This window comes from Colias croceus, chromosome 6, assembly GCF_905220415.1.
Source record: "Colias croceus chromosome 6, ilColCroc2.1".
Taxonomy (NCBI): domain Eukaryota; kingdom Metazoa; phylum Arthropoda; class Insecta; order Lepidoptera; family Pieridae; genus Colias; species Colias croceus.
In genome coordinates, this window is record NC_059542.1 from 6,569,976 (window position 1) to 6,591,477 (window position 21,502).

The following is a 21,502-nucleotide window of genomic DNA, read 5'->3' on the forward strand; positions in this document are numbered from 1 at the left end:
TAGAGAAGACTTTTCCTATCCTATACTACTCTTGATGCTCGAAATCATCCGTCGTAAAATGGACGATTGCAAATGTGGGTTTGTATGCGTAAACGCGAAACCTGTCGTGGGAATAAATACCTACCGACTAGTCAGGGAACACGGGAATGCACGTGAACAACGCGAAAGCTGTCCACATTTTAATTCACGTTCATTAAACTCCACGTTAGTATCTGGAAGTGCCATTATCACTAACCAGTTACCAAAAAACCCATTTAGTAACTTCCTATTTCTAATGAACCACGAACTGTGATAATTTAACAACTTGCAATAAGACTATAAAAATGTGATTTTTGTACCTTCGTTGATGGGTAGCTTTAGTCAAAGTCAGGTTTAATTAATAATCTATATCAAGTTCTGTCAAATCAGCATTCAGCGATGTATAATCTGTGCTTTATTTGTGAAATTGTCAACTAACAATTTTTGAGAAAAATAAACTTTTTCTATTTACAGTTTGTGGTTTCTTTGTAATTTTTCATAAAATTAAATAGTCAATATAATTATTTGAAGATGGATAATAATTCTGATACTGAATCTAGGACATTGGAGGGTTGGACAAAGGAAGAAAAATTCCAATTATTGCAAGCTTTAAACGAATATGGGTGTTCGGACATAGATCAGATTCAAAGTTTTATATGTTCTAAAACTACAAAAGAAATAAAAGACGCAATCAAATTTTACAATCGGAAAGCATTACAGAACCCTGCGGTGCTAAGTAAGAAAAAGAAACGAACAGCAAATGCATCTATAGCACCTATCGCAAGTTGGGCGAAATTACTAACGGATACAAAATCGTTTGATGAATTAAATACTGAAATAGCTCTTGCATTGCGTTTAATTGCTGAATTCGAAGATAAACCGCCTGTGGTTTGTACTAATAAAGTTGATTTTAAAGCAGCTTACAGTTACTTGGCAAATGCCTTGGAAGGAAAGCCATTACCAGAAAATAAGTTTATCAAAGCTATCTTTGAAAAATGCCTCTATGATATCGCCGTTGCAAGTAAATCTTTTCTAAAACCTCAGACACTCAAAAAACTAATTAAAGATATGAATTTATTTGATCAAGGGATAAAAATTAATTCACAAGCTTCCAATAGTACTGAGTTTACAACTATTAAATACTTGGCTAATCAAGGGCAGTATAATCCACTAAATATTGAGGAGCAGTATTTAAAATCATTACATAGTTCTTCGTGATTATTATTGGTAAATAAACTTATAAAAATATGATTGTTCTGATCTATTTATTGTAAAACACAGGAAATAGTTATTTCTTTAACCGGCTTAAAAAAAAGGAGGAAGTTATCAATTCGGCCGGTATATTTTTTGTATTCAAATTAATAATTAGATGTGATATTGCAGAACATGCATATTATAAAATAGTATAAGCTATAAGTAATTTGTGATAGTAGGTAATTTAAGAAAATTAAATATAATGTATTAACCAACAAGTTGTTTATTTTAACACCTCATTAGTAGTAGGTACTACTAGTTATTATTCTGTGACCTCATGAAGCTTTTCCACATAGGTAATTATGTTCTACCACACTACAATACTGCATAATATATTATATAAAACTGACTTAGAAATTAGTATTGGGTAATAATATATGTAGTATTATATTATCTCTGGTATTGGGTAAGAAAACATTTTTTTTATTCAATAATATTATAATAAATCGCCAACATTTATATTTTATCTTTCAATTTCAGTCAGAATTATAACTGGTTTGATTTAACAATACTGGTTATTACTGGATAAAGTTTATTAGTATCCAACATATTTTTATGTATTAAGCCATTCTATAAATTTGTTAAATAATCTCAAAGCTACTTTGACAACTCTATCCCAAAAACTTGGTTCTTCTTGGGCATCTTTTGTTAGTCCAGATGAAAATTCATCAGCATCTAAATCTTCCAATTGTCTTTTTTCCCGAGCTAAGGAATTTCCAAAATTGTCTGAAAATATTATTATGTATTTAAATAAGTAGGACTATCACAATTTTCGTAAGTTCATGAAACAGCGTAGTTAATAGGTAATATTATGATGATAAGATTTATCGTTCTGTTTAGTTAGATTCAGCCGACAGACACGCAGCTACTTTGAAGTTACAGGCATTCCAACTGAAACTAAAAAAATAATCCGTGGTCAAATGAAATCCCCATGGGATTGTAGCCTATGTCACTCTCTGGCCTCGCAACTAATACCAGACTCAAGAATCATATTTTCACCCCCTTGGCTCCACTCCTGTTGGTCGTAGCGTGGTGATATATAGCTTATAACCTTCCTCGATAAATGGGCTATCTAATGGCTGGTTCACACTTTGATTAGTGTGAGTGCAGGTGATTAGTGCGAGTGCAGGTGTGTAGTGCGAGTAGTGTCCAATTCAACTGCGAGTGCAGGTGATTAGTGGGAGTGCAGGTCAATGGTGCAATTCGCGACGCTACACACTACGCTAAACACTAAACACTAAACACTCGTGTCCAGACGTGTTTAGGCAGGCACACTGCGAGTGAGGGGGAAGGGAGGGCGCGCGGGACGTGGCTACTCGCAGTCCACTCGCAAAAAAATAGAACACGCTTCTATTCACTTTACTACACAGCCTACTAAACACTTGCACTAAACAGTCGCTGTCCACACGTAGTTACTAAACACCTGCACTAATCACCTGCACTCGCACTAATCAAAGTGTGAACCAGCCTTAACACCGAATGAATTTTTCAAATCGGACCAGTAGTTCCCGAGATTAGCGCGTTCAAACAAACAAACAAACTCTTCAGCTCATAGATTAATACTTACTTGGAGAATCGTATGATATCTGAAAAAATAAAATAGGAATTCAATACAAAAGAGGATAATAAATTAAAACATTGTTTTTTTTCAGCAGATTTGATATATCGATAATAACAATATAATAAGTAAGTACCTAAGTATATAGTATGCGTTTATGTAATTAACAACTAATTAGTAACATTTCAGTGATTAATTTCATTTTTTATTTAAGTAACAGTAGGTAACTACCTACTTACCTATAATTAGATAACTCAGATTAAAGGAGTCAGTTTATTCAGATTGCATTGGAAATACATAGATATTTACCAGATTAAAAATCTTACTTACTTGAAACGCAGAACTGATGCAAAAGAAATATAGCAATCCTAAAATCACAAGTATGTACTTCATTATGGTCGACCTTAATGGTGACACTCACATTTACCACAACAGCCCTCCTGACTTTGAACTTGCGTTTTATAGGAAGGCGTGGTTACACGATCGTAGCGGAAATCATGACTTGTAATCACTGGTTACATATATTTAGATATTACCATTGTATGTATTACTGTGGCTCAAAATTTTGTTGTGTTACCTATTTAATTCTCGTAGCAGCTGCAGTAAAACTTAAAAAAAAAAAACATTCGGCACCAAACTCCTAGCTACCTTAACGTAAAAAATTAAAAAGCCTTTACAATAAAAATATAACTACAGTTTTGTTCTATTAATTAATAAGTAAAAAGTAAGTCGGAGACTATTTTTAAACCTGAACCTGTGCCTGAACTACTGTACCGATTTTGATGATATTTGTGATTTGATAGACAAAGCCTTGGAAAAGGACTAGGTAGGTAGTTACCGAGTTTCCTAATTTTTTTTGCCATGAAAACCCAACACTATGAAAGTAAAATATATTTATTTATTTATATTTATGATTTTCCAACAACGGATACAGTCTATATATATTATTTTACTTACCTACATAGCTTACAATTGAATACAAAATGGTCACCTCCAATAACAGGAAAATACAACACCCCTTAGATTACAAATCTTTTATTTTGTAATCTGAGCAACACCCTATGTCAATTTGCTGAAAAATAATAGTTATATAATTTTAAACTATTTTATTAAGTATATAATAATAATTTTAAATTTTAATATAATATTTTGAATGTCAAAGTGCTTAAATATTTTATTCCAATCAAATTCATTACGATTCATTCATTCAAATTTTATACTTAAAATACATTTAATAAGGAGTTAAAACTTAGAACATAAGTATTTTTATCACTCACTAGCTGTTCCCCGCGGTTTCACCCGCTCCTGCTCAGCTCCTGTTGGCCTTAGCTTGATGATATAATAATTAATAATATAGCCTATAACCTTCCTAGATAAATGGCTAGCTAGGCTATCTAACACCGAAAGAATTTTTCAAATCGGACCAGTAGTTCCTGAGATTAGCGCGTTCAAACAAACAAACTCTTCAGCTTTATAATATTAATAGATTACAGACTGAGGATTAACAATATTATATGGCGTTATAGGTATGTATTTGATTTTAAACTTGGTACGTCTATTAATTTTTAAAAATAACGGTAGCAGGTACCTAACTACGTAGAAGAATAAAACTAAAATTAAGTAAGTACGTAAGTATTGCATTTTGTAAGCAACTAGGTATTTATCATTTAGGAATTCCTGGTGATAAGAATATTAACTAGGTATAACGATAAATATATTATGTATAAAAAAACTTATGTGGTTAGAATAGTCATACAAGTACTAGTATGAAGTATGAATGCATAACGGATATTTGAATAGTGAATAGTAGTGACCTTTGTTACACATGATAGCTTCTGCACAATAGGTGGCTAGTTATGCTGATGACTATCAAAACAAACTGTGAAAAGCACTAGAGTTTATTTAAAGAGATTAGTCAGAAACATTGCATAAGGCTGCAAACACAGACGTCATGCATTCGTTTGTGCCTAGGTATATTTATTGTCTCGTATATCTTGATTTTGTGGAAAAAATAGTACTATAACGCCCTCTTGTGTATGTCTCATTAAAATCTGTTTAGCCGTTTTTAAGATTAATCTGGTCTCACAGAAAATTAGACCGATATGAGAAATTAAGATTAAGATGTTTGTTTGAAAGCAACTGAGTAAACGCGGCGTTCCATAAAACGAAGGGGTAGGTTACTCATAGCGTGCATATAATATGTATACAGATAGTAAGTAACTACTTCAATATTGCAAAATTTACATTTTTAACCGACTTCAAAAAAAAGGAGGAGGTTATCAATTCGGCCGGTATGTTTTTTTTTTTTTTTATGTATGTACACCGATTACTCCCGAGGTTTCTGAACCGATTTACGTGATTCTTTTTTTGTTCTATGCGGGATGGTGTCGAATTGGTCCCATAAAAATTTTATTCGGATAGGACCAGTAGTTTTTATTTTATGAGCATTTTTGTCTGTAGGTATTTGTAAATTTTGCAAGTGCAAGTTTGAAGTCGGTTGTTTTTAACGCAGTTATCACTAATTGTATGATCCAACTTCTGATTGCAAACTTGCATTCAGAAGTCGACATGCAACTGAAAATGTTACTAATATTTTATTAATTGGCTTGTGTATCTCGCAGTGTTCATTCAGGGTCTTAGCATTAAAAGAATCTACACCCACCGGATGGGTGCGCAGGTTTGCGCGGTCTTAAATTGGATGGGACCCATCCAATTTAAGACCGCGCAAACCAATGCTTAACGTCGTTTTTCGTTCTTCGCCTGGTGACAGACAAAATTGCGAAGTCTTGTAACGAGGTCGCGTTTTACCGGGTATGAAACTAATAATGGTATATAAATAATAACATTAATGGCATGAGAAAAGCAGTTTTGACTAAAAAGGTGAAGCTTGATACAAATTATGAATCATTATGACTTATGAGAAATATATTAGAGAGCTCCAACAACATTTCCATGCTTATTCATCAGATAATTTAATATTTATATCATCTTAATTTTTTTTAAATTAGGTTCACCCAGGATCACCCCTATCAGCTATGAGGATATCACCCAATGATAGAGTAAAAGCCAAAGAGAATTTGTTTATTCATCATACTGAATATATCTTATTCTAATAAAATTAAGGGATCATTTTTTTGTCGCCCCAAAACCAGAAAATCCCATGATCTGAGCTAATTCCGACTGTGCGGGAGTGTCTTCAGTGTCATCGTCTTCCTGTAGTTTACGTTTTTTGTCTCGGCGACGTTCGCGTCTGAGTTCTTTCAGTCTTGCCTCCTCTTCTGCAGCTTCTTTTAGCCGAGTGTCCAGTTCATATTCCTTTTTCTTCTCTTCTAGTTTACGTTTGTTTAGTGCAAACCGTGCTTTAACCTGAAATGTTGTTTTTATTGTAAGTAAATAATTGTGTATGTATTTGAAAGATATGGAAATATAACACCATAAAGACATAAAATGTGTCTCAAATCAGATCTATTTTTTTTTGTAATTACAGTAGAACCCGTTTAATACGATCACGCTTAATACGATTTCTCGTATAATACGCCATTTTGCATCAGTCCCTGCGGCCGACTCAAACCCAACTGACTGAACTGACGCGATGACTGCTTGCAGTGGTTTCCTGGATATTTATCGATGATAATGTATCATCATAAGAAATTCAATCTATTGAAGATCTTATTGAGAGTGTGAATAACACTCAAGAAGAGGCTCAAAGTGGTAATGATCAAGAAGAAGATGTGTCAACTCCGATATTGACACACGCCCATCGGCATTATCAGCAGTTAATAATTTAAGACGCGATGTAACTTCTTTAAATACACGACATTTTGTATAACGTAGGTACATTATGTTTAAATGTACAATATACATACATCCGAAAAACCATAATAAATATTAATGCATAATATGTATGTAGTAGTCCGTTTTTTATTTCCCGCTTATTACGCTTTCCCGCTTAAGACGCGTTTTTGATTGAGTCCCTGGAAAATCGTCTTAAACAGGTTTTACTGTATAATAATAAATATAAAAGATACTAAAGTTTGTAGTTATAACAATAGGATTTATTTATTGTTCATAAAATAAATAAGCTTATTGTACCAATTTAATAAAATTCACATTTTAAACATAAACATACAAACATTGAAATTTACCTGATCCAATGAGCTTCGTTCAATTTTCATGGACATACCAAGATTCCTTTGATGTTTTTTGCCATTAATGTGATCAAGAAAGTTAATAGAGTCCTTGACAACACAGTCGCATACATTGCAGTAATAGCCACCAGTTTGTGAGGTAGGTGTGTTTTTTGTTATTACAACACTTTTTCCTAGTTTTGAATCTAAGTCAACTTTATAATCACGTTGTTTGAGAAGTTCTCGTTTAACTGGTGGAGCTGGAACAATAAAATTTGTTTTGATGTTTGATCATTAATAATACATTATTGTGCCATAATTAAATAATTACCTATAATCTTACCCTTTTTCTTTGAGCGTTCTTCTTCCTCCAATTCCGCTTGTAGTCTCTCGACAGCAATTTTCTCAAACTCATCTTTATCCCATTTTCTACGATGATCATCCGGTCTCATACTCATTTTCGCAGCTGTAATTATACCTTGAACTTCTAATTATTATGCTTATTTTGATTAAAAAATGAACAAAATTCGACACCTATATTTTGTATTTTGACACAAAAAAAAATGTCAATGTCAATGGCCGAAACGTCATTCTCTTTCTGTCGTACAGACTAATAAAATAAAGTTACCCATTCACAGACCGACATGTTCATTCTCCGAGAACCGTCAACCGAGAAGAATTATTACTGCTTGAAATCGCACGAAATTAATTAAAAAATATGTTTGTTCGTGACATTGTATATTTTTGCTGAAAAGCCCAAACAAAATATTTTTTTTATAAAACTAATTCATAAGTAAAAAATATATAAGTTGTGTATGAGTTAGGGTGCTTATCCACCAGAGATGTGCGTGGCTATGCAGCTATGCTGCGAAAATGTAATATCTGTAGTGTAACCGTTTCCACCAATGCTAAGCTATGTAGCGGTGCGAGTAAGAACTGCTATGAAGATGCGCCGCCCCAAAGAAGCTGTGCGTCGAAGATGCGCAGCTCAACCTATGTAATGTATCAAATAGTAGGCCCCGCACATAGCTAAACCACTCGTGAAAGCACGCAATCTATAGAATACAGCATCCTTGCATATAAAAAGCGTAGCTTAACTGTATCCGTTTTCACCGTTTTCACCAATTCTAAGCTAAAAATGGTTCTTAGCAACGTAGCTTAGCATATCTCTAGTGGAAAAGTACCCTTATTCCAGATTATAATAAAGGGACCGCACTACGAAATTAGCCCACTAGGCACGGGCTTGATAGCCCTTTAGTTAATTGATTTCTATTATAATATAGTTCTCATCATACAATAATAATAATTATTATCAGTATAATCCAAGGGCTACAATATTTAAAAACAAATAAGTGAGAAATTGAATAATGTTTATTAAGAGTGTCATGCTGAGATGTATGACGATTTATAGAAACACGGCATTAATCATGCCACGTACCTACTTTAATAAATGGGGTTTTTTCATTTATCAACGTCAAGATTATATTTTGAGTTGAATAAGATCTTTTATAATAAGTATCTTTGAATGCGGTATAAAGTTACGTCTTAATTATTACATAATATGCAACACATTCCCATTCATAAATTACTTTTATTTTGAAGAAAGAACTTAGAAAGATACATAGTTGCTTATAAATACGGTATACCTACCACAAAAAATAATATAAATGGAATATTTAACATTTTGATGAGCGGCTTTTCTTGATTTATCGTCCAATACTCAAATAGGCGCATTAATTTTTACAGCCCGTAAATACCAAATTGGTACGTAACGTAATTTAAAAACCATCCCCTCGGCATCGTGTTCCGTGAATTTTGTCGGTTTGTGGAAATTTTCATTTCTGTTTTAGCGTTTTTCCTATGAGAACCGCTATTCTATCTGATACATAAAAATAAAGTAATTTTTGGGACAAAATACAAAACAGCTGAATATGTTAGGTTTATTTTATTTTTTGTTTATCATGATCACAGTCTATTATAATATTATTTAGGCCATATAATTATTATAAACGATTTTTCAAGACAGGCAAATCGACAAGTTCTTCGCAAGTGATATTATGTCTAGGTACTATCAATTAGATAGATACCTACCGAAAGCCTGTATTAGGCAATTTTAAAATTGTAATTCACTTGATTATAATAATTATACCCACAAAGTTGACTCTATTTTGTAAATGAGTAGGTAAATATTACCCAGATTTTACCTGATTTTTTATTTATTATGAAATTTAAAGTACTAGTACTAGTACTAGGTACCTACTGGGTATCTTTTAGGTAGGTACACCGATGTAATTGCTGTTAAAATTTGGGAATAATTTACCTATATTATGTAGTTAGATTGTAGATTTAGTATAATTTATTATAGGTATTATACTAAAAATAATGCAAATTCTGGTATGTACCTATATTAGACGTTATGGTTGGTATAATTTATTTACTTTCAAATTATTCAAAAATTTTAAAAATAGTTTTTCAACATGAAAAGTTGCGGAAGCGTTTGTTTTTAAAAACAAAGTTTCAATTATGCATGCTCGACATGAACTGTTTGTTCCGAGAAAATGAGGTCAATAATATTGCCTCAAGTTAAAGCACCGTTTAACTTGTTTTAACATAACTTGACTATAGCATCGCTAAGTATTGTTTTACACTTCCAGTAAACGCATAAGGTATTTTTTATTATTTTACGCCGTACTGTAATCCCAAAATTGGATCAGAAGCTTTGAAAGAATTACAAAACAAGCAAAGCTTTTAGACGGGTGATTGAGATTAATGATTTGAAATATTAACACTGTAATAATATTAGGAGTTAGAGAAATTATGTTTGTTATCGCAAATACTTATAAAATAGGTAGGTATAACAACGTTTATTGTGTGATATACCTACACAATATTCTCGTTATTATTACCTATTTTGTAGGGAAATATTTTTATAGAATGAACATAACATGAAGTCCAGTAATCACATTAAAAACCAATAAAACTTACTGTACCTAGTGTGTAAATTTTTATAAACATTATGAAATTTATCTTCAATATATACAGTATATTTACCACATATTTACAGGTGATAAGGGAAAATCAAATCTGAGGCATTCGACAAAGAAACGCTTTATTGCAAAAATCTCCATCAGAGACAGAGCTTCTAAGACGTCTGTCAAGCTTTGTGCGTCTCAAGAGACCAATGCAATTTACATTGAACGCGGCTGAAAAAAAATAAAACCTAGGTACGTCGACGCAATGCTATTAAGAAAAGTGTCTGAAAATCTCATCATGAAAATTGAAGTAGATTGTAAATATGTAATAGCATTGTTTCTTGTATGTATTGTAACATAATATATTACATTATAATTAAAAATTATTAACTAGCCTTTGATTTGGTTGGGTTGAAATTTTCAGTTCGTACATTTTATATTATCAGATCTAAAATAATAGATAACTAACCATTATATTGCAGTCGTTCGGAGCTTTACTTTGCTTAGATGATTTATGTTTATTTGTACAGATAGTTTGGCATAAATTGATTTAATAGAATCTGATAAATATACGCAAAAGAGTAATTTATCGAGTTCGAGTGGACAGTGCCGGTGTAAGGGCCACTGACACCCCGGGCGAAAATATTGTGGCGCCCACTTGAGGTGTTCTGGAGGTTTGCACCAGGAGAGGCAAGATACTCCAACTTCAGACCTTGGCGCCCGCCAGAATTTGTCGCCCTGGGCCATCGCCCCCTCTCGCCCCCCCCTAACGCCGACACTGCGAGTGGACACAGAATACTTTAAACGAGTAGGTTAGTACTTCCTGGAATGGGTTTTAAAACTTAAGTAATTTATTACTTTAATTGGCGTCGATTTTTTAAACTCTGAACTACAGAGTTCAGAATGAGCGTGGTCATTGGTCAATGTTCACCGTTTTATAATTCACTAGATTTCCGCCCGCGGCTTCGCCCGCGTTTTCAAAGGAAAACCCGCATAGTTCCTGGTCCCGTGGGACTTCCGGGATAAAACCTATCCTATGTGTTAATCCAAGTTACCCTCTATATGTGTGATAAATTTCATTGTAATCGGTTCAGTAGAATTTGCGTGAAAGAGTAACAAACATGCACACATAACTATAAATATGCTCATAAACTACTGGACCGATTTTAAAAATTATTTCACCATTCGAAAGCTACATTATCCACGAGTAATATAGGATAGGTTTTATCCCGGAAATTCTACGGGAACGGTAACGGGAACGAGTTTTTCTTTGAAACCGCGGGCGGAGCCGCTGGGCGGCGGAAAGCTAGTAGGTAATTCATATTTTTATTTTTGAACTTAAATGTAAGGACTACTTCCATATGCCGCTTAAAAGCCATGTTGGTTATATATATATCTTTTTAGATAAAACAAGATTTTGATCATCGTATAAAAGACTAATCCATACTATAATATTATAACGTCTACATCAACAAATAATATTTTTAATCTTAGCTGAAAATGTGTACCAACTAACTTTTGAATAACCTTACCGTTTTCTTGTAATGACAAGTTTTCCCAAGAAAGAAAAATGTGATGCAAAATTCTTGTCGCTATAACAATATTATTACCCGTTATGCTTCATGTGAACCGCGCACAGGCGCCACTACTTCGTCAAGGTCCTTTTGTCATATCTCGTCGCATTTACCCGTGCTTGTCTTAAGAGATATTTATGTTATCATAATAACCATAGTCCGTACTCTACATAACAGATTGTGCTGAAATATGTGCTCGTTACTAAGCAAAATAAAATAAGCCTGTATTTGTTTACTTGGGTTACTTTTCCGCGTAGGAGAATATGATACAGAGTTTTTATAAAGAAAATTTAACGTGCGTAAGTCTAGTCTTTTTAACCGACTTCAAAAAAAGGAGGAGGTTATCAATTCGGCCGGTATATTTTTTTTTTTTTTTTTTTATGTATGTACACCGATTACTCCGAGGTTTCTGAACCGATTTACGTGATTTTTTTTTGTTCGATGCAGGATGGTGTCGAATTGGTCCCATAAAAATTTTATTCGGCTAGGCCCAGTAGTTTTTATTTTATGAGCATTTTTGTCTGTACTCGATGACTTAATTGGAATGTAGCAAGTAACTTTGATTCACTTCCCGGTAACCGATTGAGCTGAAATTTTGTATAAGTGTGTAAATTGGATAGCGATGAAACATTATCATGACATAGAGCTGATTTGATGATGGAATCGGAAGGTGGCCATAGGAACTCAGTAATATATTGACTCAACTTTATCGAGTTTGGGCTCGTTTGATTCGTGTTGAAAATTACACTAAAAAGTATTAAATAAAATTAACTGCCTTAAAAACAACCGACTTCAAAAACGGAAAGCCCGTGCACCGACATCAAACCTATTTAATAAATAGCACATCTAAATAATATGTAGCAATTAATAATATCAAATCTTTTTTATTTTTTACTTTTCCGTTTTTGAAGTCGGTTGTTTTTAACGCAGTTAATTTTTTCCATTACACAATATTACCTCTATATTTTAGGCACTTCAATCATGGACGTAGCTAGCCATGGGCTCAAGGTGGGAAACAATAAAAAATAATATGTTACTAACAACCTAAGCTACCAACTATACCGAAAGTTATACCCGGTCTTCGAACCTCTAAAGGAAAAAAGGAATCCCATAAAGGTTTGTTGTCATTTTGTTGTTCGTCTGTCTGTCTAAAAAGACCCAAAAAGTTCTCAGGAACGCGTGACGGTATCAAGCTGAAATTAATAATACGGTATCAAGCTGAATACTAAAATCTACTGTCTCTTGAAGAAATGCAAAAATCAAACCAACACAATCAAAAAATACAGCCGCTTTTGTGACATTCGCATGTCACAAGGAATCAAAATGCAATATAAGACTTGTGAGTAGTTTAATTTTTTCAGTGCTTCAAGGGACGGCAGTCGATCTGAATTTTAGAAAAGCTTACAAGCTAACAGCAAATGTTCCTGAGATAAAGGGTCGCGATGGCATTCGCGATGACATTCGCGATGGCATTCGCGATGGCATTCACGATAGCATTTGCGATGGCATTTGCGATGGCATTCGCTATGGCATTCGCGATGGCATTCGCGATCGCATTCGCGATGGCATTCGCGATGGTATTCGCGACGGCATTCGCGACGGCATTCGCGATGGCATTCGCGATGGCATTTGTACCATGAAATAGATCCAAAATTTGTCCCTATCTTCAGCCGTTTGGTCGCTGGGCGTATGACAATTTGTTAATCAGTCAATTTAGAGGTAAATAATTATGTAAATAATAATGTTTATAATTCTGTGTCGACTTTCGAGAATCGAGTGTGAATTTTCTTACGGATATTAAGTTTAGTAGATAGTACCTAGATAATTCAGTTTTTACATTTGTTAAGGTACCTTCCAGGTCAAAGCCAGCCTGCCCTGCCCCACCGTGGCTACGCCCATGACTTCAATGCCTGAATGTTGTCGGAGAAGCGGTGGAATCAGTGCTTACAGTGAAGAGTGCTATTGCGAGAAAATAGTATGAATTTGTTAATAAAATATAACAGAACGTTTTGACGAAGTAGCGCATAAATTTAAAGTTAAAAGTAAATGTGTTTATGTAAGGGGGGTATGTATCCCTCTTGATTATGTAGGTCTATAGTATGTTATGATAAAATCGATTCCATTCAAGGCATTGAAATATCAAAATGCATGCAAACCTAGATTTAAAGATTTTTTAATTGTAGGTAATGAGTAATCAGGATAAAAGGTAGGTAGGTATGTTATATTAGTTACCTATAATTTCTATTTTCAGAAGTATATCATAGTTGACACAATAAAACAAGCAAACAAGATTGTTGGTTTTTGTATGGAATTATACAATAAGTACAATGTTTTATATTGTTATGAATAAATTCAATTTGCACAGATAAGAAAGGCTATTTTTATTTCTAGGGCAACTTTCATTATTCAACTGTTGGATTGCCAAGTACTATTGCTATACCGACCTATACCGTCTATTGTGAACAAGTTTTTAAATCATAGCACTCAACTGCGATGTCACTGCTATATTTACATGAATTAAGATAAATATGTTTTATTAATTTTGTGAAAGTCTAAATTTGCTGCGAGCAGACGTTTTAAATTATGCGTCGAGTAATATTTTAATTATACTGGCATATATTTATATTGGAATGATAACACGTCATGTTATTTATGAATGCCATTATAGTTTCGGAATTTGGACGAATTTTCGTTAAATAAATTTTCAAGCAAATGTCACGTAATATTTAAATTGCTGTTGAAGTTATCATAATAAAAAATCTATACTAATATTATAAAGCTGAAGAGTTTGTTTGTTTGTCTGTTTGATTGAACGTGCTAATCTCGGGAACTAGTGGTCCGATTTGAAAAATTATTTCGGTGTTAGATAGCCCATTTATCGAGGTTATAGGCTATAAGTATAACATCATGCTACGGTCAACAGGAGTGGATTACATTGAAATCAATTATATTCCAGCGTATCATACAATATATTAAATCGTGAGGAAACATTCCGAAAAAAACTTAAGAGATAACAAGTGATAACTGCGTTAAAAACAACCGACTTCAAACTTGCACTTGCAACATTTACAAATACAGACAAAAATGCTCATAAAATAAAAACTACTGGGGCTATCCGAATAAAATTTTTATGGGACCAATTCGACACCATCCCGCATCGAACAAAAAAAGAATCACGTAAATCGGTTCAGAAACCTTGGATTAATCGGTGTACATACATAAAAAATAAAAAAAACATACTGGCCGAATTGATAACCTCCTCCTTTTTTTTGAAGTCGGTTAAAAAGGGATAGTTCATTTAAAGATATTTAAATCAAAAGAAACTCTTTTGAAGCGTCGCATCAACCAATTATCTAACAAAGGAAGGGTACCTAATACCTACCTATATAGTGAAGGAATGTTTATTTCATTTATTTCTCGACAAATGTATGGGGCAGACCAGATTAGGAAAGGTCTCCTCGTTGTTTTCGCATTATAGAGCTCTGTTCAACCTCAAAAAAAATTGACAGAAAAATTATTGAAATATATATATAGTTTTTTATTACTATAACTACTAATGTTATAAAGCTGAAGGGTTTGTTTGTTTGTTTGAACGTGCTAATCTCGGGAATAACTTGACCGATTTCAAAAATTCTTTCGGTGTTAGATAGCCCATTTATCGAGGAAGGCTATGCTATATAATATAATCACGCTAAGACCAACAGGAGCGGAGCAATGCAGGTGAAACCGCGCAGCACAGCTAGTAAAGTATAAATTTGATCATTTTTTATAACTTGATGGGTAGCTAAAAGCTTGTTTTATTTCTTATATAAAGAAATTTGTAGTTTAAAATATAAAAGATAAAACTTCGAATTGTATTTTACAACAACAAAATGCATTCAAACAGCATTCACATGAAAAGTATTATTGTTCATAGTCTAGAATTCTAGATTCTAAGTATGTTTTCTTATTGTAAGTACGAGTAATTGTTACCTGTACAAACTGCTAAAAAGGATTATGCTTTGTTAAAACTTTGCGTTTCTTTGAGCGACGATAATCTGTTGACATTTGAAACTTCATAACTAAACTGAGTTTAAGCTGTGATACCAACTTCTTTAAAGGTTTCCGTATAAATATCACAGTTTCATTATTATTTTCTTGTCTATATAAGGATTGTTATGACTCTATTATTTAAGCTACTAGAAACTCATCTGGATCTAAAGAAGATACATCTTCTTTAGATCTTTTAGATATCTAAAGTCAACCACGAAAATAAAAATAATCTAGATAGAGTAAAAATTGATTATTACATAAAAAGATGTGCAAGTTTAGTAAAGTATCACTATTCGGAACTATAAAACCTAATAAATGGTTGTCAATAAAGTATTAACAACTCTTCAATGAGGCTAAAGCTACAACGGACCTAAAGTGTGCCTTAAGCTAAAGCACTAAGCACCACCACATGCTTAGTTGCTTAGTATTAATATGCTGTGATAAACCTATTATCGCAGTAGTATCATTTATTCTATTACTAAAGCAATACCCAATCAAAACCACTATCCCGACCAGTTACCCAGTTGATTAAGGTTAGCCGACTGAATATCTCTGCAGCAGGCTGAACATCAATTAGTGTTAAATCATTCCTTTAATATAAAAGTTAATTAAAAGCATTTTGTATCGTATTCTCAAAATTTCAAATAATCATCTTGATATTAAATATATCTATGTACGAACAAACTAAAAGAAAAATATTCATTTTGCAATGAATATTTAGTTTTTAACAAATTGTTAAGTTTATTTAATGTTTCTATACTTACTATAATGTAATGTATCCGTTGAACAAATTTCAATAAAAAATTGTTTGTTTAAAACTTTGGCTATCTATGAAACATGCAGCAACTATGCTAACACATAAAAATGTAGGTACCTACTGCTCAACCTGAAACTCTATGAATATGATAACGTTAATATAACATTATTTATGTTAGAAAGTCTTACGATGCAATGTTTTGAGAATATCGATCAGTATAATTTAATATAATGTATAGCTATGTTTAGTTGGGTTCTACTTGAAACTACGCAATACTTTGTACATTTTAGAAACTATACCGCAGTTTGCTGAGTAGCTAGTGAGCTGATGACAATTTGGAACGAAGCATAGCACGATTTCTCATGAATTAGGTCATGCTCCCAACTTTGCCACATCCACGCAGAATATCAACTATTCCTTCCTGTAACTATTTGAAATCTATTTGTGGTTAAAACCATATTCTAAAATAAGCATTAAATGTATGAGTGGTATTCAGAAACGATCAATTTTATTTATTTTTGCTCTGATAATTAGTTTAAAACATAGCATATCAAGCCTTTTAAAATTGTTCAATTATTTGCCTTTGTATTTGCTAAATGCTAGTCCAAGAAGATTATGGCCAAGCATTATGGTCTTATTCATAAGATATTAACACTTTTTAAAGTTACGGTATGATTATTAAATTCATTGCATGTCGGTGGACAGATTTTATTTACTGCTACTATATTATACACTAGTACCAGGCTTGTAGTATGAATAAAGAATCATAAATAGGGAACAGTTCTTACAATTTGTTTGGGTTTGTGTGCGGTTTGGCGCGGAGTCAGTGCAACATCGCTAGACGAATCAGACGGGCTCATTTATCGTGAGCTTTCTGTTATGGGCCATTACTGCCGTATATGAAAACTACCCACTGTACCTTTTTAGCCAGTAAGATATATAATATGAAAGCTACACAATCTATGATTTGATTTGCTCTTATTTGAACGAAAATACATTTTGTATTGTTTGGAATTTCCCACAACTGAATAAAACTACAAACAAACACGCTTAAAGCTTATATTAGAAAGAAAGTAGGGATTAAGTGAGTACGTGAAATGCTGCTTTGATGGTAAGTAGCTCTCATTATTACGTTATTATTACATTATAGAATTATAAAAGGAAAAAAAATATGATAATTGCGAGAATGTATGATGCTACCTCATAATTTAATTAATATATATTTTTCGAAAAGATGTTGTATGCAGGCCTTTTATGAAACTATTCTCACCTCTCTGTTATATTTCTATTTCTAAATGTTTGTAACACTGTATAATTTGTAAGTCTTCAACATGTTCACATAAATTCCACAGAGAGTTATTCCATATTGCTATATTATTCGTATTCTTATTATGAGTTTCCTATTTCATGTTTAATGAAAATGACTTTAATTTATTGTTAAAAGCGGTTCATTTGTATTCTTACATAATTACCGGCCCTTTTCCGAAAAAAATATATTTATTAGGTACAATCTATTGAAATAACAAAGGGGCAATAAAAACTTTTTATTAAAAGGATGACTTACTGCCCTCCCTTTTCTTTGAAGGATCAAATAACTGATATACCTATATAAAAAATTCTCTTCCTTTATTTATAAGTATTAACTATTGTAAATTTAAATTATTTGCTGTTTTTGCTTGTTCTCTTAAAGTCCGTGTAAAGTAACAAGGTGATCGATAATTATGTTCATAACTGTTATTTAAGTTACAATAATTAATAAGTAGTTATGTTATTGTTTCAATTTTACGATATATATTATTACGATATTATAAGGAGATGACTGCAGAGGCAGGTTAGTAACCTAGTGCTAAAACCAAACTAAATTGTGAGCAAATGACTATTTGCTAGTTGCGCTGCTACATCAGCAGGATGTAGGTAGGTAAGTTTTACAGGAGCCGATGAAATTCAGAGCTCCCATACGGGCAGCAAATACAGAGCGCGTTACTCTCTCCACGAATAATAATGCATAAACTATTTTGTTACACCGTTTCTTATGCTTGTATACAATCCTGTTGTTAGCTTATACTGTTTTTTTCTGTGAAAAAAATAAAAATTCGTTTTCATTTCTTATTGAAGTTAATTGATTAATATCAATTACATAGATTACCCTTACAAATACTCGTATGTAAAAATATTCAATACTAGCTTTCCGCCTGCGGCTTCGCCCGCGTTTTCAAAGAAAAACCCGCATAGTTCCCGTTCCCGTGGGATTTCTGGGATAAAACCTAGCCTATATTACTCGTGGATAATGTAGCTTTCAAATGGTGAAATAATTTTTAAAATCGGTCCTGTAGTTTATGAGCCTATTCATTACAAACAAACAAACGAACAAACAAAGTTTTCCTTTTTATAATATTAGTTTAGATATTCAGCAGTAACGAAATAAACTATTTTTTTTATTAATTAAAATAATATAGTTAAACTAGACTGTTTTCCAAATCGGTGGTAAATATTAAAAATATGTAATGACGATTCGAAAGTGCTTCTAAAAGAAGTCTAATTGAATAAATAAATGTTTGAGTTTGAGTTTAGATTGCTGTGTAGCAATACGGCCGCCTATTGTGCAAAATTTTTGTACCTTATTAGATTGTACTACATTTCCCACATTGTTTTGTACAATAAAGCATGTATTATAAATAAATAAATACCTACATGTACTATTATACTTAGGTTTTTCTTAAATATTTCACTAAATAAATTGAACTTAATATAATTCAGTTGGGCTAGCCAAATAAATAACATCAGTGTGAAATGAAAATATCGAATGGAATTCCTTGGTAATTTTTCACTGTACTGTCAAATGCTCGTAAAAGATATTGAAAACAATTTGAGATATATCTGCCTCTGCGGACTTTCTATTGCTCATCTATTATCTACACGTATTTTATACTAGCTTCCGCCCGCGACTCCGTCCGCGCGGATGTCGGTCTTTGCGTGGATGGTTTATTTCTCCATTTTGAGTAACTCGGACAATGACATGTTATAAGTATCTATGGACCCAAATACGGCTAGGTCTATAATAATACGCAACGTGTGTTCGCGGTACCTACTACAGAACAACGTCTATGGATAACTGAAAAATTGAGATTAATTTTTTTTCTACGTATTTTTCCAGGATAAAAAGTATCCTATTTTACGCCCAGGATAATAAGGTATAATTATACCAAGTTTCATCGAAATCGAACCGGTAGTTTTCACGTGATGTCTTCACATACAGACAGACAGACAGACAGACAGACAGACAGACAAAAATTTTTTTAATCACATATTTGGGTTTGGTATCGATCCAGTAACACCCCCTGCTAGTTATTTTTTCAATATTTTCAATGTACAGAATTGACCCTTCTACAGATTTAATATATGTATAGATAAAAGAAATAATTGTACTTCAAATAAACATATTTATATTAAATAGCTTACTTAATAGATAGGTAACTTATAGGTAACATATTATTTAATGTTGAACACGGTATTTTTAAAGGTATTGTATATTGACAGGCTAAAAAAAATCGGTAAGTTGAAAAGCTACCATAGTGATGAATGATGTAATAACATATAGAATAGGTATAATGCTGGAATAAGGAGACTAAAGCTGAATGTTAATTTCATATGCTTCATACTTATATGTATTCATATTTTTTGACCTCTACCACCAAAGAGTGAAGATAAATAGAAATATATAGTCTTATACTGGTAAATAGCAGCCTCTTTTTTGATTAAAAACGTTATCCGTCGTTAGTTTTGCCTGTACGTCAGAGCTAATCTAACAAACATTTTAAATTAATTAATTAATTAAACAACGTTTGATGGATTAGTTTAAAACAATAATTGCTTTTGTTTTAATTAAAAACAGCGAGGGCAGCTTATAAGTGAAGTAGCGAATACAAAAAGCTCAATAAATGTTTCTCTTCAAAGTGGATATTTCAATTTCCTTGAGTGTAATAGGATGTTGACTATTATTAGTGAAGCGTAGCTAGTGAGCAGCGGCGGGCGACGGGTGGCCAGCGAAAGTCGGGCTCGTGCGTCCGGCAGCCGACTCCGACTCATTAATTCTCTGCAAACAGTGCCCAGCGCGCTGTGTGAGAATGACAGCACTCGTTTGTTATCCAACTGTATGCTATATTGTAACGCGTTCAATACGTACAACGTATTAACGCTCCATAACACAATATTTCCAGCCTTGTCCCCTTTTTGTTCGAAACGATTGACAAAAATAGAGGTTATTTTGCAGACTTCATGTAGTAGTCACTTGGCACTCGAACCGGATTTTCAGGCTGCAATAAAACTAAACATACGAAGTGCAAAACTGGATGTTCACAAACACGTTTTAACTTAACGATGCCATCATCTTCAAGTGCTGTTTGCAAAGAAGTAGAGCTTGTAGGCGAGAACAAAATATGACAAATTTTGCAAACCGTTTTTTTTGCTCGAAGCTTTATTAGCAAAAGCTTCAATTTTGACGTTCGGGTAAGTAATTAATAACTTGACACATGTGAAACCTATAAACAAAACTTCGATGAACGTGTTCCCGAACATGCCAACATTCCTTAATCAAGTGGGTTGTCTTCAAATCATATTAACCATAAACAATTTGTCCGTCCCCTTATGTTAATATCCTTCACTAGATAGGGTTATCGGTTGTTCGCAATCAGGACGGACGGCATAATAATATTTGAATGGGTTAGGTGAGCAAGGTATTATGTTGAGGAGAGCTATTAGTGTTGATGGTTACAAAGTGAAGGCTCAAGTAATTACGACGGCTCCGCTTCCTTTACTACCGCCGAAGCCTGTCCGAAATATATTGTAGTAAATAATTAACGAACGCGGTTTAAATTCAGGGTGATCCTTACTCACACCCAAAACATTTGATGTTCATAAGGACAAAATATGAGACTCCCAGAACAAATATTGCATAACAACTTTACTTCATTTGGTGCTACATACCTACACATATTTCCTAAATATATTTTAGGGCGTATAAACACTTTAAGCAATCAACTTAGTGCTACTGTTTTTTATTGTATGGTTCAAACAAAAAGAAAAAAAAATTATCGAACAATAATTTCATGTACAAGGTAAATCTAATTCTATCTGCCATATAAATCCAAATGAACTTAGAAAGATTCTAAATAGACCTGTTTAAAAGCGACATCCTTTGTTCTCATAATAAA

General features: G+C 33.0%; 3 protein-coding genes across 4 annotated transcripts; 1 reads left to right on the forward strand and 2 right to left on the reverse strand.

Annotated features, from left to right (window-relative positions):
• The first annotated feature begins 302 nt into the window (after positions 1–302).
• LOC123692855 lies at positions 303–1,487 on the forward strand. The gene has a single exon (XM_045637655.1). The coding sequence runs from the start codon at positions 550–552 to the stop codon at positions 1,234–1,236; it is 687 nt and encodes a 228-aa protein (XP_045493611.1). The 5' UTR covers positions 303–549; the 3' UTR covers positions 1,237–1,487.
• A 36-nt stretch (positions 1,488–1,523) lies between these two features.
• Positions 1,524–3,391, reverse strand: LOC123692857. The gene is made up of 3 exons (XM_045637656.1): positions 3,161–3,391; positions 2,840–2,858; positions 1,524–1,998 (listed from the first exon to the last, which is right to left on the reverse strand). The coding sequence occupies exons 1-3, from the start codon at positions 3,221–3,223 to the stop codon at positions 1,826–1,828; spliced, it is 255 nt and encodes an 84-aa protein (XP_045493612.1). The 5' UTR covers positions 3,224–3,391; the 3' UTR covers positions 1,524–1,825.
• A 2,504-nt stretch (positions 3,392–5,895) lies between these two features.
• Positions 5,896–7,528, reverse strand: LOC123692459 (zinc finger matrin-type protein 2). 2 transcript variants are annotated; one of them, XM_045637208.1, is made up of 3 exons: positions 7,289–7,528; positions 6,976–7,217; positions 5,896–6,196 (listed from the first exon to the last, which is right to left on the reverse strand). In XM_045637208.1, the coding sequence occupies exons 1-3, from the start codon at positions 7,413–7,415 to the stop codon at positions 5,957–5,959; spliced, it is 609 nt and encodes a 202-aa protein (XP_045493164.1). In that variant the 5' UTR covers positions 7,416–7,528; the 3' UTR covers positions 5,896–5,956. The 2 variants fall into 2 exon arrangements, with proteins under 2 accessions (XP_045493164.1, XP_045493165.1); XM_045637209.1 differs by having other exon boundaries at positions 7,301–7,526.
• Between the last annotated feature and the right edge of the window lie 13,974 nt (positions 7,529–21,502).